This window comes from Gorilla gorilla, chromosome 17 (genome assembly GCF_029281585.2).
Source record: "Gorilla gorilla gorilla isolate KB3781 chromosome 17, NHGRI_mGorGor1-v2.1_pri, whole genome shotgun sequence".
NCBI classification, from domain to species: Eukaryota; Metazoa; Chordata; class Mammalia; order Primates; family Hominidae; genus Gorilla; species Gorilla gorilla.
The window spans coordinates 106,297,819-106,313,347 of NC_073241.2; the positions used below are offsets into that span (position 1 = coordinate 106,297,819).

Here is a 15,529-nt window from a genome sequence, read left to right on the forward strand (position 1 = left end):
CCCGTCTTCCCTCTGTGCAAGCTCATTGGCAGCTGCCACCTGCCCCCCCGCCCCAGTCTCTATGGTTTTGACCACTCATGTTAAAAACATACCCGCAGGCTAGTGTGCGGTAAGGGTGTGTGGAGGGAATTTTAGGAGGACAGCTATTAGGTCAGCTGCTGTACTGGTCACTGGAACGCTTAGCGCATGCAGACGTCCTCCACAAGGCCACACTCCTCGGGCTCCCACCAGCACTCTGTGCGGATGCTGGAGCAGGCGGGAGGGTCTGACCTAGCTATCTGTGGAGCCCCGGCGGCTGCTTCAGCGCTCGAGCCTCCCAGCCTGCTAATGGTTCTACTGCTTTTGAAGGTTCCAGGTCTGTGCAGCACAGTGTGGGACCCCAGGAGTGTGGATCTGTGGAGGCATTGTATTTGGAGAACTCCAGCGACAAGTAAGTAACCTAGTTTTCCTGTTGGCCCCTGACTCCTAGGAGAGCGCTGGACTGATGTGACCCAAGTCACAGCAAAGTGCTGACAGGCGCGTGTTTCTTTTGTTTTGAAACCTGGTTAGGCAATAGCTTTTTGAACTTTCCTTTGGTCGTCATCTTGGCATCCTTAGCACCTGGCACAGTGGCTGGCACAAGTGGATGAGGAATACATGTTTCAGATGAATGGATGGCTCGACTGTGGGATAAAGTGAGCATGCGTGTGTGTGCCCGTGTGTTTATACTTTCAACGTTGTGTTCACTGGTGCCCACTACAGGACTTTGATAATCCCATGCTGAACCCGTCTCATCTGCCAGCAAGGTGCATGAGTGTCTTTTTTGTAAAAGAAAAGCCCTTTCTTCACCAGATACTTTCGTTTCTCTTAGTATCAGCTGCAAGGGGAGATATTTCAGTTTTGTTGTCTTTTCTGAAGAAAATTAAGATGTCATGCAGGATAAATGAATATTTAAAGGATTTATGAGATTTATTTTGACCTCCTGTCTTTTAGAATAAGAATCAGTCAGGGTGATGAAAGTGAGAAAATGAGCAGAGATGGTCAGATTTATCCCGTAAGCTCTGGAGCTAGTTATTCCTCAGTGGATCACACTTGCTTCCTTTCTTCAGCTGGTCTCTTCAGTTGTGGATGGGTAAGCTCTGGAAGTAGCTATTCCTCAGTGGATCACACTTGCTTCCTTTCTTCAGCTGGTCTCTTTGGTTGTGGATGGGGACAATGCACTGGAAATTCTTGTCTGAGTTTTCATTCTACAGTAGTAGCTGTGACTGAGACTGTGGGGTCACATTTTCACTCTTTGTTTACTGGTTTTTCTCTGTGTGTGTTATACTTAAGAAGCACAGTATATTCATATGTAAAGATGTTTAAAAACTAAGAAAAGCCTTATCCTAAAATTAGAATTGAAGACCCTGTGATTTCTTTGGTGCAGCTTGGAGACCTCGGGCAGCATGAATGCTGCTTCCTGCAGGTGGGAGCATCGCTCTCCCTATGCCCTTACACCTGGACTTGTCTGGCCTTCCCATTGATCTACTTACTTTGCCTCTTTTGTAGAACTTAACACTACAAGCGGAAGCCTTCCTTCAACAACACCGATGTCTCCATCGGCCATCTCGACTCAGAACCTGGTCATGTCCTCGTCGGGCGTGGGAGGTGACGCTAGTGTCACGCTGACGCTGGCCGATACTCAGGGTATGCTATCTGGAGGCCTGGACACTGTCACACTCAACATCACCTCTCAGGCAAGTGCTCCTCAGAGAGGGATGCGAAGGTCCTTTCAAAAAGTGATCTTTGAAAACATTATTCATTGACTCCTTCCTAAATAAATAGTCTGAGCATTTTTTTTTTCCAAAATCGAAGCATTTTTTTTCTGATTAAAAAAGTAATACGGTAAATATAAAAAGGGGATAAAAATTCAGATAATGTAGAAGAACATAAAAAATAAGGTAAAACATAAAACCCAAAGCTGTAATCCCACCACCCAAATGGAACCACAGTTAACATTTTAATGTATATATCCTTCTACACCTTTATATGAATGTATAAGGTACATAGTTATAAATTTCTGCAGAAATTTATAAAATGATGTACACATCATGTAGATGAGCTTTATTGAAGGGCATGATGTTGTATTCATGGTTTCAATAAGTAGTATGGAATTTTTCATGCCCTTAGTCACTGAGATTCTTAAATGAATTCCTACCAGTAGAAGTGCTGTGCCAAAGGGGTGTACATTTTTAAATGATTCCTTGAGCTAAGATGCTGAAAAACCTTTCAGACTTTAATTAGGAAAATCATAATGATACATTATGATTAGTTATAATGAAGGTGCATTATAGCAAAGCTATGCCAGCATTTTGATAGTTGAAGACTAATTATAATAAGGCTGTGTCAGAATTTTCATAGTTGACTGTAAAAAAGTCTATTCTTAGTTGATGTAAATTGTGATTTCTATGTGTCTGTTCCTGGCTGTAATAGAAGCAAAATATGCAGCAGAATTAGAAAGCTGAGGCTGGACACAGGTGGCTCCTGCCTGTAATCCCAGCACTTTGGGAGGCTGAGGTGGGAGGATTGCTTGAGCCCAGGAGTTTGAGACCAGTCAGGGCAACATGGCAAAACTCTGTCTCTACAAAAAATAAAAAATTTGGCCAGGCATGGCAGTACACACCTGTAGTACTAGGTACTCCGGAGGCTGAGGTGGGAGGATTGGGTGAGCCTGGGAAGTCGATGCTGCAGTGAGCCATGATTGCACCACTGCACTCCAGCCTGAACGACAGAGTGAGACCTCTCTCTCAAAAAAAAGCTGAGGTTGTTTTCACCAAAACACATTCCTTGATTGTCCTGTCTCTGCTTTTTAGGCTCACTGTACAAGAAAAACAGATTTTGGCATCTAGAGCAGGATTGGTCCTAACACTATTACAGCCACTTGCTGAAGAAATGACCTCTTCTAAGCTCTAGTCCCTCTCATTAGTGAAATAGCAGCATTTCCTCTGCATCGCTTCAAGGCAGAGTTCAGTCAGTCTCCCTTGGTTGTGGGATGCTCACATGTTGTTGGCACATAGGCTTTGCCTAGAGCTCCTCACCGAGGCCCCCTGCACAGCCACTACCCTCTTCTGAGGTGACCCAGGCGCACCGCACGCCAGGGTTCCTGCTCACTGGACACAGGGGCTCCCCTTTGGCTGACCTGCCTGTAGCCAAGCAGCCCTGCCTACGTCATGCCCCCAGGGACCTGTCGGGCAGCCCCTGTCAGCCACATGTGGTGCTGGGAAGCAGAGCGTGCATCTCACTCAGAGGCATTCCTCCTGAGCTGTGCGGAGCGCATGACTGCTTATGGAGTTTAACACACCTTCTTCACCTGCTCTTACGCACCATCAACTCCTGCTTGTCACATAATTAACCTTCTAAATGTTAGCAATTCGTATCATATTTTAAAATTGTAGTTGGAACAAAAGTAACTGACTGGCTGGGCGTGGTGGCTCACACCTGTAATCCCAGCACTTTGGCAAGCCGAGATGGGCTTGAGGTTAGGAGTTTGAGACCAGCCTGGCCAACATGGGGAACCTCCATCGCTACTAAAAATACAAAAATTAGCCAGGCATGGTGGTGGGTGCCTGTGATTCCAGCTACTTGGGAGTCTGAGGCAAGAGAATCACTTGAACCCGGGAGGTAGAGATTGCTGTGAGCTGAGATCGCACCTCTGTACTCCAGCCTGGGCAACAGAGTGAGAGTCCATCTCAAAAACAAAAACAAACAAACAAACAAAATACCCATCCTAAGATGTAAATGACTGGGGTGTGCTTTCCTAGATGCAAGAAGCATGATTATTATGGTGGACCAGCCAGGTCTCCTTTCCTACCTGTGATCTTGGTCACTGTATCTCAGGGCCTAGTGAAGCCCCCTGAGGTCTGGGGCAGGCAGTGGGCAGGGGGAGGCTGGATGGGAGAGCACTTTTCCTTATTTACCATTCAAGGAACACACTTCAAATCCAGGTACAGGAGTCTGTACACTAACTCAGAGTCATTTGTCTTTCCCACGTTTTTATTTGCTGCTAAGATGTTGTTTTTATATTTAAATGATGATGGCTGTAAATATGACCTTACACTTCCGGTTGTCTTGTAAAGCCTTAAGGGTGTAATGTGCATTGGGCTTTGGGAACTCGGTGGGCGACCCTAGCACTGCATTTGGGAACACGGTGGGCGACCCTAGCACTGCATTTGGGAACACGGTGGGCTGCCCTAGCACTGCATTTGGGAACACAGTGGGCTACCCTAGCATTGCGTTTGGGAACACGGTGGGCGACCCTAGCATTGCGTTTGGGAACACGGTGGGCGACCCTAGCATTGCGTTTGGGAACACAGTGACCATCCTGTTATATGTGTGAGTCAGCTCCCAGGGTCCCTGGTGTGTTTCTTATTGTAGACTTTTAACTATCATAATTAAAGACATAGTAAAGAAGTAAAAATTATTTAAAATATAAATTTTAATTAGTTAAATGCCTTTGAATAACTTTTGGAGTGTGGGATTGAGTTTGATGAGAAAAACCCAGAAAGGCATTTATTTCAGTGATTATGAGAGTGTATTTTCTGTATGTTAAGTTTTATCACTTTGAGAATTATCCACTACAATTAAAGTGAAAGTTCAGTAAGTAGTTCTCAGTATTGTCTAGGTTGTATTTTTAAAGTCTGCAAATATTTGCCAGGATGTCCCATGCCTTTTTTGTAGAACAGGGGTCCCCAACTCCCAGGTTGTGGACTGGTACCTGTCCATGGTCTGTTAGCATCCGGGCCGCACAGCAGGGGTGAGCGTGGGCCAGAGAGCATTACCGCCTGAGCTCCACCTCCTGTCAGATGAACTGGGGCATTACATTCTCAAAGTAGCATGAATCCTATTGTGAACTGCACATGTGAGGGATCTAGGTTGTGTGATCCTTATGAGAATCTAGCTAATGCCTGATGATCTGATGTGGAAAAGTTTCATCCCGAAACCATCTCCCCAACATCCCCTACCTCAAATCCGTGGAAAAATTTTCTTCCATGAAACCAGTCTGCCTGGTTCCAAAAAGGGTGGGGACTGCTGGTGTAGTGCACAAGGGTCACCCAGGAGCCTTGTGAGCGGGCAGGTGGTTCTCCAAGCAGGTTCTTGAGGAAGGGCTGTAGAGTGAAGCTTTGGTGGCAGTGATGACCCTGGGATACGCTGTGGCCTGTTTCTGGGCCTGCTGTCCTCACCAGCTGGCAGCCCAGGCTCCCTGGCTTCACACCAGTGGGGTCACTTTCTCATTTAGGATGCTGCTTTTGGACAAAAGTCCTGTGGGTCCTCAGCGCCGCAGGACAGTCTCTATCAGCTGCCCCTCTGGCTCCTGCCTGGCCCCTGCCACGCCACGTGGACTTGGGCTCTGCTGGCTGAGCTGCCAGTACCTCGTTTGCCACGCCCTCTCCCTCCCACCCACTGCACAGGTGGCTCCTGTGCCTGGCATCCAGGATGTGCCTGCGGCCACACACCCTGCCATTAGCGCTTCCCTGCTGCCCCCCTCAGCCCTTCCACTCTGGCCTGCGGACATGGGAGCAGGAGGCTTTGTGAGCAGCACGAGCCGGGTGGGTCTTCTGGAGCCTGTGTCTATCCAGATACATTAGTGTTTCTGTTAAGCTTTGGTGGGTTAAGTTCATTCTGTATATTCTTTTCTGTACTTTAAAAAAAATTATCAAATACAAAATTTTTAAACCAAATTGATTAATTAGCATGCATTGTCCAACAAGTAATTTTAAAATATCCAATAGAAATTGTGTAGCTTTATTTGAATTTTTTTTCTATTAGCTGGCAAACTTAGACTTGTGCTGATTTAATACTCTGAAAACTTGCAAAAACCAGATGAAAACTTTCTTAGCTTTTTGAATGGTATTTTTCTAAACATAATGAATCCTTGTAGCAATAAAACCACCATTTTATTGTCAAGAGATTAATGAACCTACAAGAAAATGGCTGTAAATATGTAAATTAAATTTGACCTGAAAATTAGAAGGTGGTCGAGAGAAATTAACCGGTGTCTAATGATGATTGTTCAGTTAAGAGTTATTCACTAGGGGATAAATGTCGAATGATTTAATATTACTTCCTTAAAATGACATGTGCTCCTTGAATTTAATGAGGAAACGGACTAATAGCACGGGGAAGAGATCCAATGTGAAGAAATCAAGTTGTTCAGCATTATACCACCCTGAACACTGCACTCTGTGCACGGAAAAATAAGAATCTCCCTAAATGGACTGAAGGAAACAGTAATATAAACATAGAAATTACTGTACATATTTAAAAGATAGGAAAGTCATGTAAACTTATTGTGTATTATTTTTTGTTTCTTTGTAAAATCCATGAAAGAAAATGTTCCTAAAAACAGAGAAAGATGGTCTTACTTTACTTAAATAGTATTCTATTTTATAATTTTTTAAATTTTTTATTTTTTTATTATTTTTTTTGAGACGGAGTCTCACTCTGTTGCCCAGGCTGGAGTGCAGTGGCGCGATCTCCGCTCACTGCAAGCTCCGCTTCCCGGGTTCACAGCATTCTCCTGCCTCAGCCTCCCGAGTAGCTGGGACCACAGGCGCCCGCCACCATGCCCGGCTAACTTTTTTGTTATTTTTTAGTAGAGACGGGGTTTCATCATGTCAGCCAGGATGGTCTCGATCTCCTGACCTCGTGATCCGCCCGCCTTGGCCTCACAAAGTGCTGGGATTACAGGCGTGAGCCACCACACCCAGCCTAGTATTCTTAAATAATGGGCAAATTTGGCTGGGCGCAGTGGCTCACGCCTGTAAAACCTAGCACTTTGGGAGGCCGAGGCGGGCGGATCACGAGGTCAGGAGATCCAGACCATCCTGGCTGACACGGTGAAACCCCGTCTCTACTAAAAATACAAAAAATTAGCCAGGCGTGGTGGCGGGCGCCTGTGGTCCCAGCTACTGGGGAGGCTGAGGCAGGAGAATGGCGTGAACCCCGGAAGTGGAGGTTGTAGTAAGCCGAGATCGTGCCACTGCACTCCAGCCTGGGCGACAGAGTGAGACTCCGTCTCAAAAAAAAAAAAAAAAAAGAGCAAATTTGAGTTCATAATAGCAAAAAATTTGGAATATATATGTTTTTATAAGTCCATAATTAATCCTAATTTAAAACTTGAAAAGGGCCCAATTTTGGAAGAATATTGTGGGAGTAAGTGATAATTTTAATTCAGAGAAAATTGGCTAATTTTGAAATGTAATTCTGATTTATTTGTTCCAAACCTTAGACTCTTCAGGGGTGAGGAGGAGCAGGCCGGTGGTAGTTGTGTGTCCTGCTTGCCCACTGAAGTCTGACAGTTTTATCAGGAGGTGTAAACGTGCATGCAGAAAATCTATTCAAGAAAGCAAAATGATTTTTAGTTCTTATTCTGAATACAAGAAGAAGCAATTTACTTATTCATGAAGGGAATTCTCTTTTATACTAATTCTTGTCATAAAAAAACAAACTTATTATTACAGATAATTGGTCAGGTGCAAAACATTTAAAACTTTGTATTTAGATACATAAATGTGGCTTTTTAAGTCTAAATTTGACTGTGGGGTGACCCAGAAATTGGCAAATCTTATTACAGACTCCTGATGGGAAAAGAAGCCAATTCTGAAGTAACAAGTTAGTTGTAAGTTTAACACTGAGAGTCATCTGGCCCATGCTGTTTAAAGCTTTCTTAATTTTGTGCCTTTCTTAGCCTTGATCTTCTACAAGTCGTTCATATTTACTCTTGTACTTGTAAATATCTTGACATTTTTATTGAGGCACAATGTTTTGTTTTAAGTTTATTAAGAGTTGTGTATAGGCCGGTAAAATTATGAACTGCTAAGAAAAATATTTCTAATGAAATCGTACATGTGAGCAGTAAGTGAGGTTGATTTATGGGTACTTGACAATGGTATAGTGAAGTTTGTTATTGCATAGAATGCCTTTCATCAGTATCCAGCCCTTGCTCATATTTTACAGCATTTCCCAGATTCAGTCGAACATTGACATTCCTGGGTCTCAGAAGGCCCAAGTTAATTCAGTAGTCATGGGTGGGGCTGGCGTCTGTGCTGTTCATTACCCACCCTCCCTGTGACTCTGACGCAGCTGCCCCAGCTGCCAGGGCCAACAGCTGTTGCGCCGTTCCTCTCTGCTGGGGCTTGGTGCTTGCTGTTACATTCTCATGTTGCAAAATTCATGTGCTCCAGGGGAATGCAAATTCCTGTAATCTTTACCTCAGTGTAAACCAAATATAGTAAAGAAACCAACTGCAAATAATAATACAAACCAAAAGTAAATAACCTTTAGATTATATTGTTTTAGCTGATTTGTGTATCACTCCCATAAGTATAGCTAATCGTTGAGTATAGCTTTTATTGGACACTGATTTTTAAATCAGGGTATTTGCATTAAGAATACTTAAGGTTGGCTGGCGGTGTGGTGGCTCATGCCTGTAATTGCAGGCCGAGGCGGGTGGATCACCTGAGGTCAGGAGATCGAGACCAGCTTGGCCAACATGGTGAAACCCTGTGTCTACTAAAATTACAACAAATTAGCTGGGTGTGGTGGCATGTGCCTGTAATCCCAGCTACTTGGGAGTCTGAGGCAGGAGAATCGCTTGAACTCAGGAGGTGGAGGTTGCAGTGAGCTGAGATTGTGCCATTGCACTCTAGCCTGGGTAACAGAGCACGACTCTGTCTCAAAAAAAAAAGAATACTTAATTAAGGTTTGCAATTGAAACACAAATGATAAGCTAATAAATTACATTGTATTCAAGTTTTTTTAATTTAAGTTTTTATTTTGAGATAATTGTAGACTCATGGGCAATTTTTAAAAAATAGTACAGAGAGATTCCACATACACTTACCCAGTTGTGCCCAACAGGAGCATGTTGCAGAACTGTAGTATAATATCACAAACAGTTGTTATCATTGATAAGCCAAGATACAGAATATTTCCATCATCTCAAGGACCCCTCATGTTGCTTTTTATAATGACTTCAAGACCCTCTTAACCCTGACATCTGCCACTCTGTTCTTTATTTCTGTAATTTTGCTATTTCAAAACAACAAGAAGTTGTAATTTTTCCCTTGATATACCTATACAAGCTAAGACTCTCAAATATCTTACCTTTAGTTTGGGAATATATTAATTTATTGAGCCAATTGGTTCTTATGTGCATCAGAATTTCTGACCAGCAGTTTTTTTGGTCTTTGATTAATAAAACAAATGTGAATTAGTAAGTCCAGGTTGATTAATACAGTTTTTCAAATTGGGTAGTCTGATAAGGGTGGTGGCAGCAGCTGTCAACAGACATGTCACAAAAAAGTATAGCATTCACCGGTATTTGAAAATAGCAATATTCAATCAACTTCTCTATGTAGGGAGGTAGGGAACCTGAAGCTTTGTTAGTATAGATAGGAACTTCAGGTGCAGTGGCTCACACCTGTAATCCCAGCACTTTGGGAGGCCAAGGTGGGTGGATCTCCTGAGGTCAGGAGTTCGAGACTAGCCTGGCGAACATAGTGAAACCCCCATCTCTACTAAGAATACAAAAATTAGCCACACATGTGGCGCATGCCTGTAATCCCAGCTACTTGGGAGGCTGAGGCACAAGAATCACTTGAACCCGGGAGGCAGAGGTTGCAGTGAGCTGAGATTAAGCCACTGCACTCCAGCCTGGGTGACAGCGCAAGACTTTATCTCCAAAAAAAGAAAAAGAACTTTTCAATTTAGATCATGTTTATGTAAAAAATTAGGCTGATATATGGAGATACCTAAAATAGCCTAATTTTGCTTTTTTAAAAAGCTGCATATGGGAAGTAAGGAACCCAAATCAAGTTAGAAGCTCTCTTTCTCTGGAATCCCTGATGATGACTGTATGTTTTTGGCTTCTATTTTGCTACCTGCCACTCTTTCCCTTAAGAAGTGAACCTAAAATTCTCTGATGGAGGAAGTTTTTAAAAATGCCATCTCAGTCCTATTTTTCCTCCACTGTGTCTGATATAGTTTGGCCGTGTCCCCACCCAGATCTCATCTTGAATTCCCATGTGTTGTGGGAGAAACCTGGTGGGAGGTAATTCATTCATGGGGGCAAGTCTTTCCCTTGCTGTTCTCATGATAGTGAATAAGTCTCATGAGATCTGATGGTTATAAAAAGGGGAGTTTCCCTGCACAAGCTCTCCTCTGTTTGCTGCCATCCATGTAAGATGTGACTTGCTCCTTCATGCCTTCCACCATGATCATGAGGCTTCCCCAGCCACATGGAACTGTCAGTCCAATTAAACCTCTTTCTTTTGTAAATTGCCCAGTCAAGGGCATGTCTTTATCAGCAGCGTGAAAACGGACTAATATAGCATCCCCTCTTCAATTCTTAATTTCCTTTTGGGGGCTCAGCTTGTGTAGTTCCCTAAAACATTGAGAAACACCCCTCACCTTAAAGAACAGGAGCCAAGAACATCAGCCATGCTTCCTGTGGTCAGCCACGGTTTTAACTGTGTGTAAAATATGTTTAGAATCAGTGCTGATTACAGCAGTTCAAGTTGCATGCTGAATTATTTCTATAAATTTGCAGTAGATATTCAGACCCTTTAAGCTGCAGCTTCCTCTCTGCTCTTGTGCCCCATACCACCCTACCTTTCTCGTTCTCTCGTATTCTCTCAGATCTGCTCTCATAGCTAGAGGTGTGCTGGGCTGGTAAGAAGACTTAAGTAGTTTTCTATAGCATAGCAAAATTGTATATGTGTTTCTAAGCAAATAAGTGTTTTTTAAATATACACACATGTAGAGACTCTGAGATGTAATTTATATAAGTTCACCTAATTATTTAAAGTATACAATTGAATGGTTTTCAGTGTATTTACAGAGTTGTACAACCATCACCATGGTCTAATTTTAGAACGTTTCATCAGCCCTTAAAGAAACGTGGAGCCATGAGCCATCACTCCATGTTCCCCCGACCCCCGGCCCACCCTCACCTCTGCCCCTGGCAACTGCCAGTCTACTTCCTGTCTCCGTAGATGCATCCGTTCTGGGTATTTCATAGAAATGTGATCATCCGTGTGGTCTTTTGTGACTGGCTTTTTTCATTCCTTAGAGTATTTCCAAGGCTCCTCCATGCTGTAGCATGTACCAGAACTTTGTACCTTCTTATTACTGAACAATATTCCCTTATACCACATTTTCATTTGTGCATTTATCGGTTGATGGGCATTTGGGCTGTTTCCATTTTTTGGCTATGGGTAATTCTCCTGTGGACATTTCTGTACAAGGCTTTGAGCGGACTCTGTTTTCACTTCTCTTGGGTTGCTGGGTTACATGGTGACTCCAAGGTTCACTTTTTGAGGAGCTACCAGCTTGTTTTCCAAGGTAGCTGCACCATAAAAGATCTTTTAAATTATTGCTTGTTTTGCTAAAGTTACAACTTCTGAAATAGTACTAATCTTTTGCCAGGGTCAGCAGTTCCCGGCACTCCTCACGGATCCCTCTCTCTCGGGCCAGGGTGGAGCAGGCTCGCCGCAAGTCATACTAGTGAGCCACACGCCACAGTCAGCGTCTGCTGCTTGTGAAGAAATAGCCTACCAGGTACAGGATATTCCTTCATTCACAGAGCTTTTGTCGCTTTTAAAAACATAAAGATTCAGAAGGGATGGTGGTAGAGGGTTATGGGCATGCTGTGTGACCCAGGTGGCTGGGGCTGACTTCTGAGGTGTCCCCAGCTGAATCCTGAGTGGACATAGGCCCTGCGGGGGCGTGTGTTGAATGACGGGTACGATATCTCATTCGTTTTGTGATTTGTTTCCTAGGGAGTGAGGTTTTAATACCACAGAATTAGATGTAGCCACAGTGATATGTAAATCTAATTTTAAATTTATTAATATCTTATTATATTTGTCTGCTGATCAGACTTCACATATCCAGCCACTTGCACTTAGTTCTTTCTGCAGGTTTTCTAGTAACACCTTTGCAGATTCTGTTAAGTGTCATATACATTTTCATATACGTGTGTGTGTGCGCACGTGTGTTCAAGATCTGTCATTTGGCTAGTCTTTTTTCTTAAAATACATGTTTTTGGGAGCCAAAATATTTAGTAAGCAATAGTCTAAATATGGAAGAGTCTAAAATCTCTTTCCTTAAAAGTTTCCAGGGTCAGAATTAAAGCACAGATGATGAATAATCTCTGAATTTAGGAAGCATTAAACATTTTTAGCAAATGAGTTTTCAAAATAATGACTTACCGGTTTTTCTGTAGAACAAGGGCTTTTTCACAAAGAGATGAGATATAACGAGCACTGGGGATGTCCTGCAGTTTGACCTGAGTAACCAGAGCTGTCTCACTGAATTTCAGTTTGTATAACTTTAGCACATTTGTGTCTGGGGTACCCAAGACTGCCCTCAGGTTTGACGATTCACTACAAGGTCTCACTGGATTCAGAAAAATCTGATCTACTGGTGGTTGTGGTTTATACTTGTGGTTACAATGGAAGGGTGCAGGTGAGAACCAGCGGAAGGAAAAGGCACGTGGGGTGGAGTCCAGAGAACCCAGGCACGAGCTTCCCAGTGTCTGCTCCAGTGAGGTCACACGGACACTGCTGATTCTCCCAGGAAAGTTGTGTGACACCGCCTGCCAAGTGTCGCCCACTTGGGAAGCTCAGCTAAGCTCTGGTATCCAGAATTGTTTTACAATCAGTCATGTGGCCATGGAGTGCCCGCGTGGCTGGGCTTAGCTATGCGGTCTCCAGGCCCCTGCCCCTCCAGGTCAAACGGATGCAGTGGTCCAGGTCCCCAGATGAAACAAAAACAGGCCTTCACCATAAGTCACATCATCAGCACAAACTATGTGGCATTGCCCAAGGTTCTGGGTATGAAATACACTGTTACCTACTAATAGCAGGATGTCCCAGGGGCTTACGGGTGATGCTCGGGAGCTGATCAAGGGCACTGTGGAGTGTGCAGGGTTTGAGCACCTCAGGCCTGGTGAGGTAACTGTTGACCACACACATTCATTGAGACAGAAAAAGCATTGGCAGCTTGGTCATATTTTTAAGCTCTCTTTCTCATGATGCTTTTGTAGTGAAACCTTATTAGTCTGGTATGTTTCAGAGTTCCTAAATCAGTTCCAAGGCACACCTTACCTAATTCCTATATTTTATGTGACTAGTAAATGAAACTACTTTGCTATTTTTTAACATTATGATTTTAGCATTTGGTTTAATATAGGTAGAAGAATAATGTTTGTAGAGTAATCCTATGTTAAGATTAGTTTGAAATGTCCCCACTGAAGTGATATATTCTGTTTTAACTTCCATATTCCATTAGATGGAAATGAGAGAAACCAAATATTAAAACTTGGTCTAGCTTGTAATTTTTTTAAAAATTGGCAGATTAGATATAAAAATGAGGTAGATAACCAATCTGTATGAGTGAATACAGGCATACCTCAGAGATAACATGCATTCAGTTCTAGAGCACTGCAATAAAGCGATTATCACAACAAAGTCATACATTAACATTATGATTTAGTTTTCTGGTTTCCCAGGGCATATGATGTTTATACTATACTGTAATAATAGTGTGCAGCAGCATTATTTCTCTTTTTTTTTTTTTTGAGACAGAGTCTTGCTCTGTTGCCCAGGCTAGAGTGCAGTGGTGCAATCTCAGCTCACTGCAACCTCCGCCTCCTGGGTTCAAGTGATTCTCCTGCCTCAGCCTCCCAAGTAGCTGGAATCACAGGTGTGCACCACCACACCTGGCTAATTTTTGTATTTTTAGTAGAGATGGGATTTTGCCATGTTGCCAGGCTGGTCTCAAACTCCTGAGCTCAAGTGATCGCCTACCTCAGCCTCCCACAGTGCTGGGATTACAGGCGTGAGCCACTGTGCCTGACTAGCATTACGTTTTTTTTAAATGTACATACCTTAATTTAAAAATACCTTATTGCTAAAAATGCTAACGATCACCTTAGCCTTCAGTGAGTTGTAATCTTTTTGCTGGTTGAGGGTCTTGCCTTGATGTTGATGGCTGCTGACTGATCAAAGTGGTGGTTGTTGAAGTTTGGGGTGGCCGTGACCACCCCTTATTTTATTTCTTAAAATAAGACAACAGTGAAGTTTGCTGCGTTGATTCTTCCTTTCAAGAAAGATTTCCCCATAGCATGCAATGATGTTTGATAGCATTTTACGCAAAGTAGAACCTTTTTCAAAATTGGAGTCCATCTCTCAAAGCCCACTGCTGCTTTACTAAGTTTCTGTAATCTTTTAAATCTTTTGTTGTAATTTCAACAATGTTCACCGCATCATCACCAGGAGTAGATTCCGTCTCAAGTAACTGCTTTCTTTGCTCGTCCATAAGAAGCAACTCCTTGTCTGCTCAAGTTATATATACCTTTAGATCCCTATCTGCTCAGTTATATATACCATGAGATCCTTATCTGCTCAGTTATATATACCATGAGATCCTTATCTGCTGAGTTATATATACCATGAGATTGCAGCAATTCAGTCATCTTCAGGCTCCATTTCTAATTCTGTTGCCCATTCCTCCACATCTGTAGTTACTTCTGCTGAAGTCTTGAACCTCTCAAAGTCATCCATGAGGGCTGGAATCAACTTCTTCCAAACTCCTGTTAATGTTGATATTTTGACTTCCTCCCATGAATCACAAATGTTCTTAATGGCATATAGAGTGGTGAATCCTTTCCACAGATTTTCACTTTACTTTGCCCAGATCCATCGTAGGAATCACTATCTATGTCGGCTACAGCCTTATGAGATGTATTTCTTAGTAAGACTTGAAAGTTGAAATTACTCCTTGATCCATGGGCTACAGTGTGGATGTCATGTTAGCAGACATGAAAGCAACATTCATCTCTTTGTACATCTCCATCACAGCTCTTGGGTGACCAGGTGCATTGTCAATGAGCAGGAATATTTTGAAAGGAATCATTTTTTCTGACCAGTAGGTCTCAGCAGTGGGCTTAAAATATTCAGTAAATCATGCTGTAAACAGACGTGCTGTCATTCAGGCTTTATTGTTTCATTTGTAGAGCACAGAAAGAATGGATTTAGCATCATTCTTAAGGGCCTTAGGATTTTTGGAATGGTAAATGAGCATTGGCTTCAACTTAAAGTCACTAGCTGCACTAGCCCCTCACAAGAGAGTCAGCCTGTCCTTTGAAGCCAGACACTGACTTTTCTGTAGCTATGAAAGTCCTAGAGCCATCTTCTTCCACTATAAAGCTGTTCTGTTTACACTGAAAATCTGTTGTTTAATGGAGTGACCTTCATCGATGCTCTTGGCTAGATGTTCTGGAGAACTTGCTGCAGCTTCTCCAGCAACACTTGCTGCTTCACCTTGCACTGCTATGTTATGGAGGTGGCTTCTTTCCTTAGTTCTCATGGATCGACCTCTGCTAGTTTCCAGCTTTTCTTCTGCAGCTTCCTCACCTCTCGGCCTTCATAACATGGAAGAGAGTTAGAGTCTTGCTCTGGATTAGGCTTTGGCTTAAGCGAGGGTTGTGGCTGTTTTGATCTGTCTA

At 43.0% G+C, this 15,529-nt stretch overlaps 1 protein-coding gene across 4 annotated transcripts in view; it reads left to right on the plus strand.

Annotated features, from left to right (window-relative positions):
* ZNF236 (zinc finger protein 236) overlaps positions 1-15,529 on the plus strand; it is a 147,868-nt gene that overhangs the window by 114,001 nt on the left and 18,338 nt on the right. For all 4 annotated transcript variants that reach the window (XM_019014241.4, XM_055368266.2, XM_063699320.1 and 1 more), the window contains 2 exons: positions 1,528-1,715; positions 11,446-11,577. In XM_019014241.4, the coding sequence (XP_018869786.3) occupies positions 1,528-1,715; positions 11,446-11,577 (320 nt within the window). The remainder of the gene's footprint in view (positions 1-1,527; positions 1,716-11,445; positions 11,578-15,529) is intronic.